At 37.1% G+C, this 24,312-nt stretch overlaps 1 protein-coding gene across 17 annotated transcripts in view; it reads left to right on the top strand.

The window, feature by feature from the left end:
- Window positions 1–24,312, top strand: part of LOC113046776 (uncharacterized) — a 42,244-nt gene that overhangs the window by 3,904 nt on the left and 14,028 nt on the right. For 10 of the 17 annotated variants that reach the window (XR_003276169.1, XR_003276164.1, XR_003276160.1 and 7 more), the window contains exons 3-4: window positions 4,844–4,878; window positions 7,109–7,226. Coding sequence is in view for 2 of the 17 variants with exons in the window: in XM_026207744.1 (XP_026063529.1) it covers window positions 7,133–7,226; window positions 17,593–21,248 (3,750 nt within the window). In the remaining 15 variants the exon portion in view is untranslated. Of the gene's footprint in view, window positions 1–4,843; window positions 4,879–6,286; window positions 6,826–7,106; window positions 7,227–17,592; window positions 21,954–24,312 lie in introns of those variants that run through there. The other 7 variants (XR_003276170.1, XR_003276166.1, XM_026207744.1 and 4 more) reach the window with 6 other exon arrangements.

The raw sequence follows: 24,312 nt of genomic DNA, 5'->3' as shown, positions 1-24,312 counted from the left end.
TTAAAATCCTTTCCAATAACTTTTGTGGATGGAACAGCAGCATGGCCTTCTCCAACAGCAATGTACTCACCCTTTTGGTCCCCTTTGGTACCAGTGTCAGTGAATTTGCGCTGGGGTTTTTGAAAGGTTATGACCTTAAGTTTAGCTTTTGTGACACGCCATGGCTTGTTGACAATTGCAGCGCCACAGGATTGTGACGGTCTTCAGGTTGTGGCGTTTTCCATGGACTTATATGTCATTCTACATAACTCGTAGTGGCCGACAGATAGGGAACATCTAGGTTTCGTATGTAACCCTCGTTCCCTGATGGAGGGAATGGAGACATGATGTCCCTATGCCACAGCCTTGAACTATTTGCTGTTGCCGGGACATGTTCTCGGCTCCTCAGCGTAAAATCTGAATGAGTGGATTCACGCTGTCGCCTTATGTACCTGTAGGCACGGGGAGTGGCTCAGCATGCAAAATCCACTAGCCAATGTTCATTGGTGTTTTCTCCTAAACTCAGAGATGATTGGCCTCCCAAGTGAGACCCCATATGTCGTTTGACATAACGTATCTGTTCCCTCCATCAGGGAACGAGGGTTACGTACGTAACAGAGACAAACTTTTTACAACAGTTCAATAAACTAGAAGTTAATTAAGAGACCCATATTGCCTGTTTTTTCACTATTTCAACAACAGAAATAATTCCAAACAAAGCCATCGCTACTGAGATAATAGAGATCAGTGGCCACAGGGCTATTTTGCATTCAATCGCAATTACTTATTAACAGTGACTTGCTGCCGTCTACTGATGGTTTTAATTTCACGTTTAAAATACCTATTTATTATTTAAATACATTTCAAAAATCAGTTTTGTTTATTATATCAAAATATTATTTATGCACTTATAAAAATAGGCTTTATAAAGGTAAATAAAAATAGGCATATTTGAGTATGTAAAAGCTGATAGAACACAGATGAAAATATTGCTTGAGAATAAATTGTTACTATAAATATAAAGATTGAACTGTATCTTCAAGATTGTATTGTACAGTATTGTATCTTCTGCCGTAAGGATGAAGATTGATATATTGCTAAAGCATAAGTACTTTGTTTAAAAAAATAATTTATATTCTATAATATGTTTTAACTACTTTTTGTATGTTGTACAAGTAATATAAATATATCTTATATATATCTTAATGGAGCATGCATGTGATGTCTTTGAGGGAGCAATCTGCGTGCATTGTGAACGTGTTTCAATGAAAAATCTCTGCTCTCGTTTGTCTCTCTTTGCGAGGAAAGAGGGACAGCCATCTGCTTCCCACGGTTCAGGACCCACCGCTGCTCAGGCACAGAGGAGAATGAGCTCATGGGGATGACAGGTGGATCTGGACGATGAGTTTAGAGAGGGGCTTCCCTTTTGCACTTGTTGGCTGGGGATGAGAAAGAGCCGCTGGAGGATGATGTTATTTCTTTAACATTGTCTGATCTGGAGGTTAGTGCTCTGCTGGTTTAGGCTCAGGAAGAGCAGAATATGTCTGAGGACAGCGAAGAAGCTGAATCTGAACCTTCTCAATCCTCCTGCCTTGCGTATGACGAGCTGTTGGAGATTATGCATTCATCGGTTACAGCATACAAATAATGCCAACATCGAGGCAATGCGCAATATACACTGGGTAGCTATCTCGCAATGGGTGAGACGTCCTCTGTTAATACTCCCTCCTTGCCATCTAAGCCCCTTCAGAATACATCTTGCTTAAATGCAGGGCATACACAGCAGCAGGTCAGGCTGTGTCTTCATTACACATAATGGTAGTGCTCCAAGCATATCAGGCAAATCTGCTGAAAGACTTGGATAAAGAGCCTTTTCCCTGATGAGGTAGTTTAGTTGCGCCGCACCACAGATCTCACTCTCCATGCTACTAAGCAGGGGCAGGTCTATGGTGGCCATGGTGGTAACAGAGAGACATCTGTAGGTGAACCTGGCGATATCAGGAAGAAAGAAAGGGGCTTTCTTCTAGATGCTCCGGTTTCGCCTTCCGAACTGTTCGGTACCTCCGCTGAGATGTTGGTTGAGAGGTTCAGGGTGGTGAAGGCACATTCAGCACCTTTTAACCCCCTGGAATCAATTCACACATATACGTGTGATGAGACATTTTCTCCTTATAACCTAGAAAATAACTTAAATTACACTCAGCTCAGCATGGAGGGTTATTGTGAGCATGGTGCTTCCTGTCAAGCAGTTGAGTTCTCTCCCCTTCTGAGGAGTTGAAATCCTCGCTCCGTGGGCTCACCTGGCAACTACCTGCACCAGGTGAACCAAGTTTTTGGCTAGCTTGCAATATGCTTCTGATTCTAACCATCAGGCTGTAGGTCGAGCCCCCTCTTTTGGTGAGAGCTGGGTTTGTGCTTCCTCGGCTAAATAAATTACTGCTAGCTTTTCCATCATTGGAACATGTGGAAGGTCAAGCTCCCTTCTCATTTTGAGAGCTGGGGATTTGCCCTTCCTTTCATTTATATCAGGGGTGCCCAACCCTGCTCCTGGCGATTGACTGTCCTGCAAAGTTTGGCTCCAACCCTTATCAAACACACCTGCCTTTAATTTTTAAGTGAGCCTGAAGACCTTAATTAGTTGCTTCAGGTGTGTTTGATTAGGATTGGAGCTAAACTTTGCAGGACTGTCGATCGCCAGGAGCAGGGGCACCCCTGATTTATATATTTACTGCTAGTCCTCCAGCTTTATACCATAGATCGAGTTGATGACTCTCAAACATATTGGTTTTGGGATGCACAATTCCATCAATGAGCTGCTCTTTCAGAGTGCCACGAGAGCCCCTTAGAACAGTCTAAAAAGCAAAAATTTCTAAATTCATGTAATGGTAAGTGTGCACGTGAAGTCTTTGCACACTTTCTAAAATCCACACTGTGATAATTTCGCACACTAGTTCTCTGCGTTATTTTCTAAAATCCTTTATGGTGAGGGCTTCAAACAGTGGCTTCATGCCCTCCCTTGAGCTGGTAAGCCTCATTCATCTTGGGCACCACTCCACCTATGTATCCACAGGAAACCTATTTAAACGGGGTGTTGTTACTAGAAATCTGTTGAGACAGTTCCTTCAGCAATCTTATGCAAGAGCAAGCGGTAGCCCCTGTGTGACAGGCAATATTACTATGAATGCTAGGCTCTTTGTTGTATCCCTTTAAAATAATCTATTCTTTATTCCAAGCCTTGAGCTCTACCCCGGGCCCAGGATTCTGGCCCTAACAAGTAAGTTGGTATGTAGCTAATGCCTTTGGCCATAAGGGATAATCTCATGGACAGCCATTTAACGTCCCAAGAGCAACTCCCATGGATATGGTAGAGTTGTTGCTTAGTGCTTGCCATGGTTCTGGCCTGCACTCCCCTCAGCATGGCGGTGTGGGTATACTGTTCCCCATAGCGACCCCTAGACAGTTCGAAGTTCCCTTGAAAGGAGATGTCTCAGGTTACGAATGTAATCATGGTTCCCTGAGGAGGAAACAAAACACTGCGTCCTCTAGGGGTCGCTATGGGGTATGCCTCGTTGTGACACGTGTCTGAAGCATACTTTGAGAACAATGGCAAGTAGACCAGACACAATAGGCACCGGGAGAACACGTCATTCACTACTTCATATGAAGCTTGTGTCCAAAGCATGGCAGGAAACTAGAGGACGCAGTGTTTCGTTTCCTACTCATTTTGTCTTCATCAGGATTGAGGTTGAATGTTTACGGACATGCTTAGGGAATGCTTTTGCTCTGTTTTTGGGGGTTTAGGAAATTTAATGAATTATATTGCTCATCCTTTCAGGATTCCTGGAATCAGTGTTACAAGTACCACAGGTACATTGGTTTTCCATTTTCGTAGCAATAAACATCATCAAACCGATGAAAACTTAGGATCTCCCAATATTTCTCTATGGCTCAGAAACCTATAGATGTCCGATTTCTGCTCACCGTGCAACTGATCCTCAACTGCCATTGGCTCATCTGTGTTCAAAGGGAGGGGCTTACTGATCAATTCTTAGAAACAAACACAAAACACACCTCGTGCTTGTCCTCTCCTTGTGTTGTCATTAAAGGGATAGTTCACCCAAAAATGAAAATGTAATGTTTATCTGCTTACGTGATTCCCATCCACTTCCATTATAAGACTGACAGACTGCAATGGTTTGAGTTAAAAATCTCAGTTTGTGTTTTACTGAAGAAACAAAGTCACCTACATCATGGATGCTCAATTTTTATTTGTGGGTGAATTATCCCTTTAAGGCTCTAGCAACCGCTTTTGAGCAACTGCAGCGCTTGAACTAGGCGGCTGGTCTCATTTTCTCTCATGGTACTTTGATGGCACGTGACGCGCCTATCAACTCGGACAGATGTTCTAACCAGAATGCATTGCTATTGTCAGGCAGGAGCCCATCTTTGCAGTGCCATGTGAAGTCAAACAAAAATATTATTATCAGAGCATGTGAACACCAGATTTTACCAGCGTTGCCCAGTACAGCAGTACTATACCATGTTACAGCACAGTAGAGCTATTGCAAACAGGAACAAGTATACTACATATAAATGATTAGTTATTTGAGCGGACTTTGCTTTTCCGTTGAGCATGAGTGGTACACGAGTGGAGCATTCGCATGGGCTGTAAGCAACTCAACAGAACGCACATTCATAGTGCAGAATATAGAGCCAAGCGTCACACCACACAGTGACGCCGGTTTGAGGGACAGTGAAACCCATGCGCTGATGGGCAATCTACCTCACTATGTATCCTTAGCTAACGGTGCAGTAAATAGTGACACAAAAACAGGAAATAACTTATATTTTTCTTTGTTCTTAGGCACACAGATCTCAGACCTGCACCTCCATAAGCAGGTAATTGTGGATTATGATGACTGTAACAATGTTTGTCATGATAATAATAATGTTTTAAAAACATCTGTGGGTAATTAAATCTGTTCTACAAATGTGTGGTTAAAATCAGGGCCTTCTGGTCGCTTGTCCAAACTATTTTTCTCAGCCTTTATCAGGTTAACCATCATATTCTCTGTTGGGCCTGTTTGGACCACATTTGATGATGATTCCCTCATTAAAAAGCATTGGATCTCATTCACTAATAATTGCATAGATTATTCGTATTTATATGCACATTCAATCTTCTTATTAACTTCTATTTACCTCATCAGCACACCAAGCTCGCATTCGTATCTGCAGCACTTATTTTTATCTTTAATATTAGATCCTATTAGATTCCTATTTTTGGAACAAAATTAATGCTTAAGGTTGATTCAATATTAAGGTTGATTAAATTAAAACACAACATCAACAATACTACAATGGCAAAGTCTCTTATGTTAAACAATAAAACGTTTATAAATTATGTGAATAATGATGATACTGAAGTTTTAATGAATCTTGATTTGTTTTTGATAACGTCCATATGCAGATTTCATGTACAAATTTGTGCGTACGCATGCTTATTGAATGAGACCCATTGTGACTTTTGTCACATAAAAATACTGGGCTTGATTCAGTTGTTCTAAAGATATGTTAAGACAACACTCATCATCTTTGGGGACCACTGACTGACTGACTCCACATGAATGATAATGAATGATAAAGGATAAAAACTAAGGTCCATACACGCACACACACACACGTACTTAGACAGGTGAGCTTCTGCTTGCTATTGGTGTTATTGATATTTTAAAATAAACATTAACTATAGAATAATAAATTTATTTTTATGGTTTTGTAAATACAATCTGAGTTTTAAGTATTTTATTGCCATTTTAATTCTATTATTTATTATTATATATATTATATATAATTTTTATATTATTGCAGACGCGCTCCAGAAGTCCTGAAACATAAAAAAAAATTTTTTTACCCTTTCACAAAAATACTTATTTTTATGTATGTTATTGTTTAAATATGTATTTTCACAAAATATATAAATATATGATTATTATATTATTATACATTATGCAGTAACCAGTATCACACATGATTTCAGGCCAGAATAACATCCCTGTACTTTAGCAAAAGTGTTTTATCCATACTGAGGCCCTTTGCCCACAATGGTCATTAAAAAGATTTTTTTGAAATCTTTTACAAGATTCTGCTTTTATGCTGCTTGTGTCACACTTAAAAGTCTGTGCAATGTTAACAAAAACTGTCAAAAGTACTTTGAATTTCCACAATTGTAACAGAATTTTCTCTTTCTCTCTTTTGACATCATATATACCTGAAAAACTATATTATCTACTATCATCAAATGGAGTCAACTTTAGCAGGACATGGGTTCAAATTTAACAAAATATAAGCAAGCCGTTGAGGAGAAAGAAAGATACAAAAAGGAATTGAATGCTTTCAAGATGAGAGAAGAAGAAAAGAAGGAACTAGACAAGAAGAACAGATATAAAGAGCAAGAAGAAAGGAAAAGAATTCACATATTAGAGAAAAACAACCAGAAAGACATTAAACAACAAAATCAGTGATGTACAACACTAGCACCTAATAAAACGTTTGCAGAGATTGTTTAAACTGCAAGATGCTTTGTATTCATCACATGGGATTACTAGCCGTAATTGTGCAGTATTTTGGAGCTTTCTTTCTTCCTGTTGAAAATTGTCATAAATCGTTATGCTCATCGTTTGTATGTTTCTATAACTCCTGATTACAGATTAAAATGAATCATCCTTACAGATCTTTATATTTTATAATGTGTTACTGAGCTTTATTGCTGTCACATGAGAGCAAACTTTTGTCATTTCCCTTTTGCATTGCCTTAACAACATTAAATAATGAATAGAAACCTAAGACCAGTGTTTTCTTTTACTAATAATGCTTATTCAAGAAGAAGCTTGTATCAAATTAGTGATAACAGCCAGTCTGTTTTTTTATAAAGTCTTCTGTCACTGCACTACAGAGCTTTCAAAATACATTATGCACCGCTTAATGTAATTTAACAGTTAGTAATTTAACGGGCAATTTCTCAGACAAATTTGAATTAGATTTTTATATTAATCACTACATTGTGTTATTAATTAGATTAAACATTTTAATCATCCTAATTTCAATATACATATGATTTATTTTGTAGAACGGGAAGGCATATTTCAGAAACATGTCTGACTCTGGCACTATAGAACTCGCTTGTCTTGGCCGACCTTTTCAGCTGGGAATGCTGTATGACTGCAGGACCGATGCTCTCATTCCAGGTAATAAAATCACATTAATAAATCAAGAGTGACATGAGTTGACATACATATATGGATTTGAGGGAATGGAAATTATGGTGAACATTTCAGTTTCCGTTTTTCCTAAACATTATCTAATATATGACAACACTTTTAAATAGCCATTAAAAAATTTTCTTGTGATGATACAAACCCCATCAGAAAAAACACTACAGTAGGTGGCATACCAAAACGCCCCTTCTACTGCCGCGGGTACCGCCGCCGCGGCGTCTATAAAGTGCATAGTGGCGCTTTAACCACAAGTTATCAAACAAGCGCATCAAAGCACATTTTCACAAATAGAAGTCAGTTTTGCCTCACTGATGTGTTACATTTGACTGCTTCAGTCAGGGAAAATGAACAAAAACACTATTTTAAATATTTAATATTCACAGATGAAAGTTATGAAGTTATGTGCGTTTCTTAGAACGAATTCAAGCAGAATAAATGTCAAGCCTATGAGCCTGTGCTTATATTTTCTTTAATCTACATGGTACATATTTTAGATTTGACACATTTAGGAGGTGTGCACTGCAGCATTATTTATATCACCTATTCTTAACCATAGGGCAGCGGCCCACGCTTGGGCCGTGAGCACCACCTGGAGGGCCGCAAAAAACATTACGTTTTTCACCTGTGGGCCGCGGTACCAAACAAGTTACAGACAGAAGACACCAAAATGACCACTGTTATCCATGAGACAGTTACAATACACCATCCCACCACTAGTGGCAGTGATGCCTCTGTTGTTTAACAAGCGCTAATAAGCAGAAGAAGACACTCAGTCAACCGTAGCCAGACTGTAGCCTGTAGCAAAAGTTATGCCAATTTCACCCCTGATTTCCACTGCACACGTCTGTGGTGCGTTACGGCTCCGACGCGGCTACCGGAGCTGATCGCGGTCACTCTAGTCTATGCTTGTGTTTACACCAGACGCTCCGTGGCACTTTTCAAAAGCATCCCAGAAGCTGCTCTCCGCACTGCTTCACTAAAGATAGGCGCCTTCTGACCTATGCTTCTGACGCACCCCGCGTCCAAACCGCACAGCAAATACAAAATACAGGTAAAAAAAAAATAAAAATCATGTGCATTTCAAAATAAACACCCTGTGCAGACTCCCAATCATATTTCACATTACTATATTCATGCTAGAAGGCTAAGAGGTTCATTCTTAAAGTTTAAAAACCTCACATTATTATATGACACCACAGATCCTTTTTACAAGGACAATTAAAAAAGTAAGTGGTTTCGAGTTTAATTGCAGGAGTTGCATGACTGGAATAAACATAATTAAACCAGATAAAACATTAACATTTAGCCAACCATGTTAGAACAAAAAGAAAAACAATGTTGGATCATAGACTGTAGTGTTGGACCAACAAATCACGTGGTCTCGCGAATCCTACCGCTGTGCTTCTGATCCACATGTACCGAGTCTATTTTTGCTGTGCTACACGCGCTGAATTAAAATGACAGCGCATTGTTCGCAGTAAAAATGAACATGGATTGACACGGAAATGCAGTCATTTCACAATACATTCACAATACAATTAAAGCCTACTGTGTTTCACAGACAACATATGGCTTTTTGGCTAGGTTTAAAACAAGAAAAAGAGCACCTTTAGGTAAACAAGGAAACACAATATATGCACTTGTACTTATGGAGACAGAAAAACAAAGTTCATTAAGACCTGTGGGATTGTTTGTAATAAAGATTTAAATTCACAAGGCACGAGAGCCAACTGTTTCTGTCAGTGGTGAGTTTTAATTTTAAATATTTGTGATTTCCTAACAAGAAAATTAGGCTAAATGTTGAGTTTAAATGTGTTGCCGCTTGCTTGAGCAACTTATTATACAAACCTAGAAGTCAAATGCATGAGTAATACGTTGTTTATATTTGAATTTAAATATGTCTATGAAAGATTGTTACTGTACTGTGATAAAAGAGTATCACATTCATGAAAAAGCTTTTATTTAATTATTTATATATATATATTTTTTTTTACATGATTTGAAATCAAAATAATGTACAAATGTTGTGTTTCGTGGCTTAAACAGCCGCGGATGGCAGACTGCAAATGCGTCCTGTGTGAAAGCACAGTGAGTCTGTGCTGCTTTTGCACCACATACATAACACACACAGACTGCATAAGCACTGCAGACGGAGTGTGTGTGGAACAGGTGGATACATTTTTAGAGTGGAAAAGGGGAGACCAAATCATATCACGGCCATGGCCGCAGACATACAGCATCAGTTGCTAGAAAGAATAAAAAGCAGCCCATTTTGCAGATTATAAAGCTATATTTTTTCATTTTTACTTTATTTCAATTTTCATTTACAACTTATATAATTTTTTTATTTTTTATTTTGTAAGTAAAATCTGTCAAATCTTACAGATTTTTTTTTGTGTCAATATGCCTGACTTGAGCCTTTTAATTTTGCTCTTGATGCAGATTGATTTGTTCCCTGAATTGTTCTGTGTTTGGCATCTTGTTGTATGTGCAGGTTTATATTCACAATAATAATTAAATGTTAAACTGAAAGTGGATTTCATTTAGTTATTGAATAAAAATCAAACCAAGGGTGAGATCAATAAACCAATACAGTGCTAATATTTGATTGGGCCCTGGGCCACTTTGTACTGTAAAATTTGGGCCCCGACATCAAAAAGGTTAAGAACCCTAATTTATATTATATGAATTATTTCCTTTGCATCGGAGCATTAAAAGAGTAGCCTATTTTAGTGAGCTAGGCTACATGGATTAATGTGCAAAATGTCAATATTCTCACGTATTAGGTCTTTCTCTAATTTTTATTTTAAAATTCCTTTAATAAAATAGCATGCATTTTGTCACGCACTACTTTGTTATTTGTTACCTGTCCTTTATTTTGACAAATCACTTTGTTTTATTAATTATTTTCGTAAAACGTGAGGCACTGTATAATTTTGCTCCCATTATTTAGGCTTAATTAAAAAAAGAAACAAATAAATTAAACCTGCACAATTCCCAAATCTAACGCCTTATTAGAAATGCGTTACTGTAACGCAGTTACTTTTGACTAACTAATACTGTAACACATTACTTTTTAAATAAATTAACTCTGTTACCACATGGTTCATTGTCCGTTACTTTTTTTAATTAATACATTTTGGCTGAAGTATAGCCTACAGCCTAACCTGTTTGCAGCAGCGACGCATTGTAGGTCAGGATTGGTGGAAGCCAACCACTGTGAAGACGAAAACGCACTGTGGGCGTGTTTCCGTTTTGTCACGCACTACTTTGTTATTTGTTACCTGTCCTTTATTTTGACAAATCACTTTGTTTTATTAATTATTTTCGTAAAACGTGAGGCACTGTATAATTTTGCTCCCATTATTTAGGCTTAATTAAAAAAAGAAACAAATAAATTAAACCTGCACAATTCCCAAATCTAAAATAACCTATAAAACATGTTCATAGACAGATACTTTACTGATGTCTGGGCTCTGTTTGGGATTTAGAAAAACTGTAAGAATTTATATTTCACATTCTAAAAAATATTGTGTAGACAAAAAAAAATGAATGCAAAATGAATTTGCATTTTTTTTTTTTTTGAGTTAAGGCAACTTCCTCTGAAATTAAGTTATAATAACTAATAAACTATAATTGCACTATATAGTAGTCAACATTTGAAGTGGATCAAACCTTTTTTCAAACTGTCCTAAAACCAAAATGATGAGTCCTATCTAAACCTGCTTTGCAAGTCTGAAAGCCTCATATGACACTGTCCATATGAAAGACCAAGAGATTCACACCTTTATCTCGAACTGAACTCTTTTTTGACTGTTTGACTTTTAACTGTTTTTTGGCTCTGAGGAACGGTGTGTTCTCATGTAACTGGGCTGAAACATGCCTGCACTCAGCAGCACTACTCTTTGTATTCATTATTTTCTCGCAGCCCATATTATTATTTTCATCAGACCATACTATGACAAATTATCAATTGATAATTAATCATTATTTTTGCGAAAATCATTGTTATTTGTGGGCGTAGCGTTTGAGGAAGGCTTTAAGACCAAGTGGAATCCTCCGTCAGCAGCTCCCGCTTCACAACAGCATGACTCCGCTAACTGACCTAGCTTCATCATCAGCAGTGTTGGACACATTCGCATACACACACACACCACACATAGAGAGAGAGAGAGATATGTCCATGCACTTACATACACACAAATATGTATGCATGCATGCACACGAACGCATACACATATCGCTAACGTTACATGAGCAAATATGAAAGCATGCATGCACGTATGCGCTTACATGTGTGTGCAACGCACATATAAGTGTGTGAAACAGTGTTTTTTTTCCGAACAGAAACACAGAGTCTGACTATTTTATTAATTTCTCATCGATTCTTCAGAAAGAAACAAATAAGCTTCACTTACCAATCCACGACTGGATCAAAGCCAGCAGCATACACCTCCTCAACGTCTGAATAAAGTCTCCGGGTCCGAAGAATTATGTTCAGTCTCTTCCCAGGTGTCATCAAAGATCAGATCAATCGCCCCCTCTCTTGTAAAACCTTTTTTCGCCATGTTTTTGTTTGTTTTTTGTTTATATTTCACACTCTCAAACTTTCAAACCTGCTGCAGTCCGTATCTCCCTTTATATTTAATATAAACCTCTGATTAGTTTAATATAACAAATGAACAACTAAAACTAGAAAAATCTTATGTGGGGGCAGACCATTTTTTAAAATATAACCGAAACAACAGTCCTATATAAACCTGTTCAGCAAATCTGAAAGCCTCATAAGACACTGTCTATATGAAAGAGCAATTCACACCTTTATCTCGACCCCCACAAGCCATGCATAACTAACCCCAAAAACCCAACCCCCTCCAGCTGAACAGAATTGGGTCTGTGTTTTGGCTCTGAGGAACGGTGTGTTACTGAACTGAAACATGCCTGCACTCAGCAGCACTACTCTTTGAATTTATTATTTTCTCGCAGCCCATATTATTATTTTCACAAGACCATAATGATATTAACAAATTATCAATTTATAATTAATCATTATTTTTTGAAAATCATTGTTATTTGCAGTGTTGGGCAGTAACGCCTTATTAGAAATGCGTTACTGTAACGCAGTTACTTTTGACTAACTAATACTGTAACACATTACTTTTTAAATAAATTAACTCTGTTACCACATGGTTCATTGTCCGTTACTTTTTTTAATTAATACATTTTGGCTGAAGTATAGCCTACAGCCTAACCTGTTTGCAGCAGCGACGCATTGTAGGTCAGGATTGGTGGAAGCCAACCACTGTGAAGACGAAAACGCACTGTGGGCGTGTTTCCGTTTATTAAAGTATGTGCGGCAGTCATGGCGACTAGTCAAGGCGAGCGCAAGATGAGTGGAAATATGCTCACTATTTTACATTAGTTCAGCATAAAGACAAAAACATTTTGGTGAAATTTGAGCTGTGTCTTTCTGGTTCGAATGTACGGAGCCCCGCACGTCACCTGTAGGAGAAAAAGAATTATTCCGTGACGATGGTTTTGCAATCCGTACTGTCAGTTCATAAACCGTACTCACAAATTCATAAACTGTTCCCTTGGTTTAACAAATCGTGCCCACGGATTAACAATCCGTGCGCTCAGATTTTGTAAACCGTACCCTCGGTTTTTGAATCTGTACCCGCGAATTCATAATCCGTGCGCACGCTTTCGCAATCCGTTCCCTCGGATTTATAAACTGTACTCACGGATTCATGCAGCAAGCTCCTACGTGTTAACATACAGTTTTAATGAATATTATTATGTGGAAGAGGTCTACAGCAAAGTGTCATAAGTGATTCTTTTTCAAGTGTAGTAAGAGGTGGAATACAACGATTTAATAAGAAAGATGTGCATCAAAATCTTGTTTAATTTGTGATAATCTTAGCACTTGATTATTATTATAAAATAAACCTGGCATTGTGACTGACTCTGGAGTAATTTGTTCCTCTTTTGTAAGTCATTTTAGATAAAAATGTATTATGCATAAACTGTATAATAATATATAATAATGATAAAAATAAATTGTTTTTATTATTATTATTAAAAAATGTATAGGCTTAATCAATGAGTGCACTTAAGACAGTAAAAATGTTTGTCATAAAATAATTCATTAATGCCTTATTTTTAAATATCCTTTTACAGTTTTGGAAATGTTTTGTGTAGTATTCTTTTTGTTGATTTTATTATACTAAGCTCCAAACAGAGGTAGATGCACGCTTCACTGTTAATGTTATTATTAAATAATTAGGCCTATTATAACAATACATTCAGTTAGAAAAGAAATGATTACATAACCAGCACATTATTTGTTTTGTATTGCTTTTTACCTATTTTTCTTCTTCATTTTAGCTTTTATTTTAGGCTAAAAAACACAGGCGGTGGTGTCTCATCCTATTGGTGATTAATGTAAAATAAACGCTAAAAAGCTTATCATGGTCTCATATGAGACTATGAAAAGATAATGTTTAATAAACAGAAATTAATCTGCCGGTGGGGGCGGTGCCACAACGCCGTGAGTTTACAAATCCGAGATAATGATTCTGTAATGATTCTGAATAATTCAGATTGATTTCATTTATTTATTTCAAAATGTTTTGTGTTATGTTGTACATTGTTGATAGTTTTCATACTTAAGGCTGGTTCACACGGCAGGATAATTAGGCCGATTTTAGCCCCGATTCACCCCTTCTATCTTCAATCTTAGGATGCTCCGATTATCGTAAAATAATCTGATCAAATATTCCTGCCGTGTGTGGTGTGTTAAGACTGCTCTCCTCTGCTCGGAAGAACGTCGGGACCGCTCCGATCTCAAATCGGGGATATCCAACATGTTGGATTTATTTGGCCCGATTTCTTCTCGTGTGTGGTGTCCCCCGAGGACAAACAATCACGCAGCCTGTGGACTGTGGCGTGTAGCCAATCAGAAAGCGAGGTGACGAGGCGGTGAGGAAGTACCAGGAAACAAAATCAAAACAGCCGGCGTATATAATATAACAAATATAACAAATACAAATAAAGTCGATGTGCATAACTACATCCACAACTGCAGTCCACCAGAGTACATGGAAACGAATATATGAATGTTTATTTCAACGGTTATTAATCTGTGTAGTACGTAACAACATTTCTATGAGATAAAACAACATATTACCTCCATATCATGATGTAGCAAGTATAGTCCATGCTCGCGTTGTCTCCGCCTCTTTGACCATCACCTTTTCTTGTTTTTCTTATGTTTTTTTTTCCGTTAAAAACAAAGCACAAACTACGGCCACTGCATCCTCTTCGTCCGCCATGATTGTTTACTCTGAGTCACGTTTGATCTCGAGGGATTTTGTGAGATTTCCCGTCTGACCTGGGAATGCTCGGGAGTCAAATCGGTTCCTGTGTGATGTGTTGATATTGCCGTGTGGCTGCACACCACACACTGAACGACCAAAACTGTTAGACCCGTGATTTTTTATCGCCGTGTGTGGGGTCTCTCAGGTTTGGAAAATCGGCCCACAATTTTAAAATCGTCCCGTGTGAACCAGGCCTTAAGCTGTGAAAGGAACATTTTTAAGGGCTCAACACAACAGCTTTTATGATGCAGAAGCCACTTTAGTTTTTGATTCTGAATATATTATTCAGGTGTTTTGTTATTTATTTCAGAAATCCTTGTGATATACAATATTCAGTTTGTGCTGGCCTGATTTAATCAAAATAGTGTTTAAAAATGACTTTCTGTTTAAGTCAGTTTTGTGTTTGTATAGACCCTAACGCATAAAAGGGCATTAATGGGAACATTAAAGAACGATCTTTAAAAAAATAACTAAAAAGTTACTTTTAACAGTAATGCATTACTTTTTGGTGTAAGTAATCAACGAAGTAATTGAGTTACTTTTTGAATGAAGTAACTAGTAACTGTAACTAGTTACTATTTCTTAGTAACTAGCACAACACTGATCACCAGCAAGTTTTGATTTTACTCTCCTTTGATTATTCCCAACTTTGAGAAGCTCTGCTCGCCGGGGGCACTGGACACCATCATGCACAGATTGATGCGCAACCCAATTTCGACGTTTGTAAATGTCTGAGAAAGATTCAACGATGACAAAAGCTTGTACAAGCTCTGCTGATTCATTCACAGTCACTGGTTTCTGAGTGTGAATGAATGCAGCAAACTGTATCAGCTGATTTTGACTGATTAATAATCTGTGAAATGGTTTAAAAATCATTTATTTATTTATTTTCAGTAATGTATTAAAATATTTAAAATGTTTGCTGCATGGTTGAAATACGCTAAGCATTTATAAAAAAAGTGTTTTTAGAGAAAAAAAAGATTATTATTTCATTTAGAAATAGACCTAATGCAGACACAAAATGTTTACAAACATTAGGCTATAATAAACACTATAAACATAGCTAGGCTATTTTAGTCCCCCTCACTCCACAACAAATCCTTTCAATTAACAGCATTTAGAAAAGAGCAAGAATTTAAATATAAGAAGCTATAGCAATATTAACGACAAGACAAATATAGCCTAAATAATTTAGGCTAAAACGAAACTGAAACCAACGTTGGGTCTCTCATTCGACACAAAATCAAATCTTTCCGTATTCTTGATGTATTTGAATGCCAAATTATTATTTATTATGTACTTCACTCACGTTCAGATATCCACGTAAAACTAAATGTTTTGCATAACATTACAGCGGTAAGGTGATAAGACTTATTGGAACATATTTTAATATTCAAACTGAGCAGTATGTGTTTTTTTTTTTCTTCATGTTTGACTTGACTCTATTTTATTATGATAAACAGTGTGTGCATGATGCACGGCTGCAATCACTTGATTTGTTTAGGACTCCGTTTAGTCATAAAGATAATCCAAATTGTTAAAGGTTTGCCTTTATTTGTGTACATTCACAATAAAAACAATTATTTGTGAGTGGAGTGCCTTCTATTGGAGTTTCTGGGCACTCCAGCTGATGATCGTGACAATAAGTCTAATGGATAAACATAATTGCAGTAGGCTATATAATAATATAGGCTTAGCTATAAAGAAACAAAATTTAAAAAATAATAATAATTTAAAGCGAAACGTAAGGTATGGTTGGGCTCTCTCATTCAGGAGAAATCCGTTTCCATATTCGTGATGTTGCCCATTTGAAGTTTAACTATTATTCATGAGGTAAAATAGGCTTTGTAGTTCACGTGTGTTTCAGTATCGACGGAAAAAAATCATAATGAGCAAAAATATGCCAAAGTGGACCGCTGCTCAAGGCGAATGTCACGGTGAACGACTGCTGTTTCCAGTGAATATGTGCGCGAGGCACCAGCGCGATCAAACAGCTGAAACAGGTAATACTACATTTTTGGTCTCACAGTAAAGGCATAATTCAAAAATGCAAAGTGTTAGCAGTTTGAAAAATCAAGAATAATAACAGACTTAATAATAATTATTGCTAAATGCTGGACCGCTCTCATTTCACTAAACCGAGAATGAAGCAAAATGAACACATTTAGCTTTTTATAAGGCCTATATATATATATATATATATATATATATATATATATATATATATAGAGGCCTTGTTTAATGTATGTTTAATAACAATAGCATGTATAAAAGCCTTTGTGTAAAAGTCTTTTTTTTCTTCTTTTTTTTTTGATGAGTAGACTGTAGCCTATGTTTTGAAATTAACTCACTGCAAAATATATATATATATATATATATATATATATGTTTTTTAAGGATTTTACAATGTTATATCATAATGTTATTTTTGTTTTAATTCCTCCTTTTATCTTATTTTACAATTACATTCATTTCACAATCTGTCCCTTTGCGCCACCTGGCGGTAGTTTCGCAAATTATTTTAAAACGCGAATAACTTGCAGTTAGTGCAGCGGCACTCCGGCGGCGGTATTACCCATTCTGGATGTCAACCTACTGTATGTGCAGTAAAACCCCCTCGTTTACAATTGTTTAAAAAGCATAACACCACAGAAGATCAACGATCTATGAAAGACCCCCATATTCTATGGTACAACAACATGTATGATATTTATACATATTTATGACTACTCCAGCCTTTAGGATTGCATAACGGTGTCCTTGTGAAGATACAACAGTAATTAACTGAGTAATTAACAAGCCTAAGGATATCAACAAAACATAAGCATATTACAGAGGATAAATGTGCTGGCCTTAGGAGACAGAAACTGAAATTAAATTTGATTTGTTTGATAGTAACAAGTTTCTTTCTTTCTTTCTTTCATTTTTTTAACTGTTCATATATATATTATTTAAAGGAATAACTCTCTGGGACTTTGAAATGCTGAAGAAGAATATTAACAATCGGCCACAGCCAAAAACTGGCTTCAAAATAATTGCCTCAGACTCTAGTGAGGACAAAGCAGCAGCTCTAAAAGTTTCTGCATCTCTTGAAGCCAGCTTTCTGAGTGGATTAGTCAGTGTTAAAGGATCAGCAGACTATTTAAATGACAACAAGAAGTCCAAACATCAGTCTCGAGTCACCTTGCAGTATCGGACAACTACACGTTACGAGCAGTTAACTATGGAGCATCTTGGTGCAGGAAATGTAAAACACTGCAATGTATTTCAGGAGGGCTCGGCCACACATGTTGTTACAGCTCTAATGTATGGAGCTCAAGCTTTTTTTATTTTTGATCGTGAAGTTTTGTCTAATGAAAACCATCAAGAGATACAAGGTGACCTCCAAGCGTCAATTAAAAATATACCTTCAATATCAATAAAAGGTCAGGCATCTTTGAAAATGAATGAAATGGAACGAGAGAAAATTAAAAAGTTCACCTGCACTTTTCATGGAGATTTTGCCCTGGACAACAATCCAGTCTCCTATGTAGATGCCATCAAGGTGTACTCAGAGCTACCAAAACTGTTGGGAGAACATGGAGAGAAAGCTGTGCCCCTGACCGCTTGGCTTTACCCTCTGAAAAAACTAGATTCGGCAGCTGCTCAGTTAGTCAGGGAGATAAATGTTAACCTAATACGACATGCCCAAAAGATCATGGATAAACTGGATGATTTTAAGATTCAATGTCAAGACCTGATGAGGGACGATATTGCCATTCAATTCCCTGAAATCAATGACAAGATCAGAAAATGTAAAGATCTTCTCTCAGAGTACAAAACCGTTCTTCAAAAACATCTCAGCAGGCTACTTCCATCCATAAGGAGTGGAGGAAAAGAGGAACAGGAGCTTGCAGATTATTTGAACAGAAATGAAAGATCCCCATTTAAGGGGGCTCTGCTAACCAAGTATCTAAACGAGCGAGAGCGAGAGATGAATGTTGTTAGATCTTACCTTGATGTCATGAAAGATGTCCCTGTTATTTCATCTAGCAACAATCTGGACAAAGTTGTCTTGAAAGCATCCAATAACTATGTGATAGCTTTCGCATTCTCATCCTTAAATGAAGACGAACCGTACCTTTCAGACTTGGGAAATTACCTTAAGGAACAATCCTGTAACAATGAAAAGCAAGTAAGTTATAATCTAAACTCTTCAAAGACAGAGAAATGGTTTTGCTCAGAGGATGTAAAAGCATTTACCAGAGAAAACATCCAGTCCTTCCTAGATTTCAAAGAAGCCAATAAAGGAAAAGAAAACATTGAATTCTGCATTGCATCAATCCCAGATGAACTCAGCACTGCCTCTTCCATTCATGTTTATGAAAGAGGGAGACTCATCAGCTCACAGTATGAGCTTCCCTCTAAACCACCAATGCCGGTTTTCTTGAGTGCTGAGCATGACTGCATTCATTTGCAAATCAAACCCCCTGATCGTGGTGTTAGCTGTGTGGACTCATACTGTATTTCATATCAGTCTGCACAGAGCTCTGAATGGACAGAGCTGTATACTGATGGAGTTGTTGATCAGGTCACTGTCAAGCAGTTACAACCACATAAAGAATATTGTTTTACCTGCAAGGCTGTGTGTCGTCCAGGAGTAAGTCTGACAAGTGACACAACATCATTCTTCAGGACTCATCCATGTGCTCCTCCTGGAGCACCTACAGTAAAACAAGTAAAATCTGAGTCAGCAACTGTAGTCTGGGAAGTTCCTGCATCTGTGGGTAAGGATGTTCTGGTCACTGGATACGTGTTGGAATTCAGAGAATGCACAAAGGATCAGGAAAATGAAAAACCTTGGAAGTCTGTCAAATCTACAAACAGGGAGTGCATTCTTCATGAACTGAAAAGAGACACCGATTACACAGTCAAAGTTTCAGCAGTTTGTGTTAATGATGAAATGAGTCTCCCTAGCTCAGAAACAGTGTTTTCTGCATGTTTGAAGGGTAAACATTCAGTTGAGGTTGGAAGTGGTTCGTTCAAAAATCGATCTTCACGTATACACAAGGGGAATCCTTCAATTTATAGACTGGAACTACACCAAAAAATGAAAGAGGATGATTTTAATCAGTACACCTTTGGAAGAAAAGTGGAGGATGTGAAAAACAAAGTAATTCTTCTGTTGGGATCGACAGGTGCAGGAAAAACCACACTCATCAATGTGATGGTCAACTACATACTAGGAGTAAAGTGGCAGGATCCATATCGCTTCAAACTAATCAATGAAGTGACCAATCGCACACAGGCTGAGAGTCAGACACCTAATGTTTCATCTTATGAACTGTACAGTCAGCCTGGCTTTCAGATCCCCTACTCTCTCACAATCGTAGATACACCTGGATTTGGGGATACTAAAGGAATCAAACATGATAAACTGATTACAAAGCAGGTCAAAAGCTTTCTTTGTAGCCCTTTGGGAATTGATCACATTGATGCGGTTTGCCTAGTTGTCCAGGCTTCTCTTGTCCGCCTGAGTGCAAACCAGAAGTATATATTTGATTCAGTCTTATCAATTTTCGGAAAAGACATGGCAGAGAACATAATTATTTTGGTGACATTTGCAGATAGTAAAGACGTCCCAGTTCTAGAAGCCATTAAAGCAGCAGATCTGCCCTGTAAAAAGAATACAAAGGGACAGCCCACCCATTTCAAGTTCAACAACACAGCTGTGTATGCAGACAATATGGTAGAACAACATACAACCGTTGGCAGTGATTCAGATGATGATGAAGAAGATGATCAGACTCTGGATGAGATTGTGTGGACATCAACCTTCAAACAGATGAAGACTTTTTTCAAGACACTGGGGAACATTGAAAGTAAAGATTTGATGCTGACTATACAGGTCTTGGAGGAACGAGTGCGACTTGAGAAAGCCATGTCAAGCCTGACCCCTCAAATAACTGCTGGTCTCTCTAAACTGAGTGAGATTAAAAGATTTCAGCAATGTTTAAAAAATCAGAATGACAAGATGGATCAAAATGTGAATTTTGAAAAAGAGATAGAGGTGATGAAAGCAAACCGTGCCCCTGCAAACTGTTTTAACATGAATTGCAACAACTGCTTCTTCACATGTCACTCCAACTGCTTCCTCCCTGCAGAAGATCCCGTGCAGACTTGTGCTGTGATGGAGAATGACCACTGCATTATCTGCCCTGGAAACTGCCATTACTCTTTTCATTCAAGAGAAAACTTCATGTGGACATATGAAACAAAAGTAGAGACAAAAACAATTAAAGAGTTGAAAGAAAACTTCATGGAGGCTAAAGGAGAGTTCATGGACACAAAGCAAATGCTTGAAACTCTTGAAAAGGATCTCTGTAAAATTAAGGACAAACTAATGAATTTGATCAAATTGTCCACGGATTGCATGAAAAGACTAGATGAGATTGCATTGAAGCCAAAATCTCTTTCCACAGCAGAATACCTTGAAATCCTGATCAAAACAGAGAAGGAAGAGAAACGCCCTGGATTTGAAGACCGCATTGTTGAACTCGAGGATATTAAAAAAGAAGCTCTTCTCCTGGAAAAGATAGCTAGAGGAGAAGATCTGCTGGTCACTGAACTCTGAAAACGGTGACATGAAGAAAGTCCTTTTGTGTGGTGACTTGGAGATGTTTGATAAAAAAATAAATAAAGCAATAGTATAGAAGTATTAGCAATTCCTTAAAAGATTAGAAATTCCTTAACATGAAGAAGATTCAGATTTCTTGTTAGGCTAAGATGAACTGGTCTGTCTCTGGAGTCATTCAAGATCTTTATCTTTTTGTATATATTCAACCATTTTTAATGTAAGTGAGAGTTTATCTGCAGTAAATTTGATAAGCTGACATAACTGCTTGATTTTTAACTGATAACAATGAGCTAACCTTTTAAATTGACCTTATGACAGTGGCTCCTTAACCACACCTACCACTCAGGCACTGGGCATCTGTTGGTTTGCCCATCCATTTGATGATTTTGGAATAAATTACTTTAAATGCAGTTTATCATAGTTAGCATCATGCAAAATCAGATAGCCTAGATGTTGAAATAAGTAAACAAATAAAACCAAAAAATGTACACATAAGATGAAATCAACAGATGCACAAGTAGGCTAGAGTGGGGGAAAACATATGGGGTTATTTCTCTGCCACAATTCTGAGCGCAAAAGATCATAATTTGAGCAGAGATTTGTGGGGAAAAAGTACTTTGATCCCACATAAATCAATGTGGTATTTAATATTTATTTCTGTACCAATTGTGATATTAAATTGAGTACCAATTATCTTAATAACTACTATTAATCTTGCATTTAATCATTATTAAATTCAATAATTGTTCATGAAGGCTGAAAGTGAAAAATGCCTTATATTCAGGTGTGCATAATTATTAAGCAGGTTTTATTTTACAGATAAAATGAAATTACAGAATGTCCAAAATTTTTAAATGCCCATGAGAAATATTCAAAACTAATGAAATATTAGAAATAGCAAAGTTAAGACATAACCATTGGACAGCAAAATGCTTAGTGGGTCAGCAGGGTCAGACAAAAACTTGTGTTGAAGAAAAGATCCTGGCTGGCTCGCTCTGTGTTCATTTGGGGGCAGCTGTGGCCTAATGGTTAGAGAGCAGGACTATTTACCAGAAGGTCGCCAGTTTGAGTCTTGGTACTGGCAGGAGTTGGGAGTTGGGAGTTGGGAGGGAGTTAATGAACAGTGCTCTCTTCCACCCTCAATACTCAAGGCTGAAGTGCCCTTGAGCAAGGCACTGAACCCCCAGTTGCTCCCTGGGTGCTGGATCTATAGCTGCCCACTGCTCCAGGTGTGTGTTCACAGTTTGTTCACTTTTCACTGCTGTGTGTGTGTGCGCGCGCACTTGTATGGGTTGAGCACCAATTCTGAGTATGGGTTACCATACTTGGCAAATTTCACAACTTTAAACTTTCTTTCAAGATGCATGCTAATTGCAAAATAATTAGGAATAAAGGTGAAGAATTAGATGTGGAATCACCAGGAACCATTTAATCTCCAGCTCCACCTTTCCTGTTTACTGCACTTCATTATTATTCTCATATTCTCTCCCAACAGCATATTTACAGAAAACGCCTTACTTCTGCATTGAACAATAAGGTGCATAAGACTTGCATGGAACTGGATATACTGGCATAGCTAATATTGCCTAAACTTTCTATACAATTTTTGATGATTTCAAGATTTTTCAGCTTACATTCTGTTACTAAGCATGAAAAGATTATCTTTGCACCCTAGCCTTTTTTTTTTCCAACCACTTTTTTTTTTACCAACCAATTTATCTCAATCATTGTTAATGTAATAAAGTATGCTCCAAATATGCTATTTGTTTAACATTTGTTAAACGTGGGAATTGAGTTGCCCTTGCAGGCAAAAATAAAATGAAATCAAATTACCACCTATTTTCTTGTTTCATTTATTCATTTAAAATGTACATTTGGGATCTCCACCTTAAAAATGAAAATGCAATTGTTTTGCAGGATCTCAACTATTTTGAGACCTGTAGCAGGCATAAAATTTGAAATGAACTCATTTTTTGCATAAAATTTAGCAGTTTCTTAGTTTAAACATTTTGTAGAACATTTTATGTTCCATTGTGAATAAAATATTGCATTGTGATTTGAAAATTATTTTAGTTTTAATTTCATTCAAATAATAATAAAGAAAAATCTCATCATTTCCGGAATTTTGAATGTACAGTATGTACAACAGTATAGTTGTGAATATAATTTTGGATGGACGCAATTGTCTTAATCAAATGGTAACAAATAACCTACCCGCCCAGGTTACTGGTCTGAATCCAGCCATGTGTCAAACGTGTTCAAGCATTTTTTGAAACAGGAAAGGTAATGACATAAACTATACATTGTGTGCATTTAACAAAATAAGAGGTGTAGCATCTGCTTAGGATCATTGACGATCGTTTGGACTTTATGCCTTATAGAGCATTTTAGCCTTTTTATATTTTCATATAACTTACAGACCTGGGGCCGGATTCACGAAAATCTTCTTAAGAAAGAAGTTAAGAAAATTCTTAAGATAAATAATAAAAAGTTCTTAAGAGTGTTCTTAAGTGCAATTATTGAAAAATTCTTCAGAAGGTCTCAAATATTTATTATTATTTATTCTTAGGAAAGTAACGACATCCCGATCATGTTTTTGAGTGTTTTGAAAGTATAGTTTGAATGCATTTTAATGACATTAACCGTCAAAAGTAAATTTACTCCCAATATGTTTTTAAAGTAACAGTAAATGCAGTATGTTTTTAAAGAAGCAATAAATGCAGTAATTATTTTTTTTAAGTTTTTTTTATGTACATTTTCTTATGTGGAAATGTTTAAATCTTGAAGTGTTACAATTAACCCTGCGTTTGTGCCCTGCTGTGCTCACCCTGTACATGTGAAATGCTTTTTACAAACCGTTTCCTGAATGAAAACATTTTCATAACATTGGAATTTTCTGGTGTATGCAATCTCATGCAGAATATAGTGCATTGAAGTGAGCAAGTTTTTTCTCTTTTAATAATGCGGACCGATAGAACATTTTAATGACCTTCACTAAACAGTTACAACTCGTTCGCGCCCGCGCTTCAAAACACGCAACGCACGCAGACTTTATTGCAAT

Source organism: Carassius auratus, chromosome 28 (assembly GCF_003368295.1).
Source record: "Carassius auratus strain Wakin chromosome 28, ASM336829v1, whole genome shotgun sequence".
Classification (NCBI taxonomy): Eukaryota; Metazoa; Chordata; class Actinopteri; order Cypriniformes; family Cyprinidae; genus Carassius; species Carassius auratus.
This window is presented reverse-complemented; position numbering and strand designations above follow the sequence as displayed.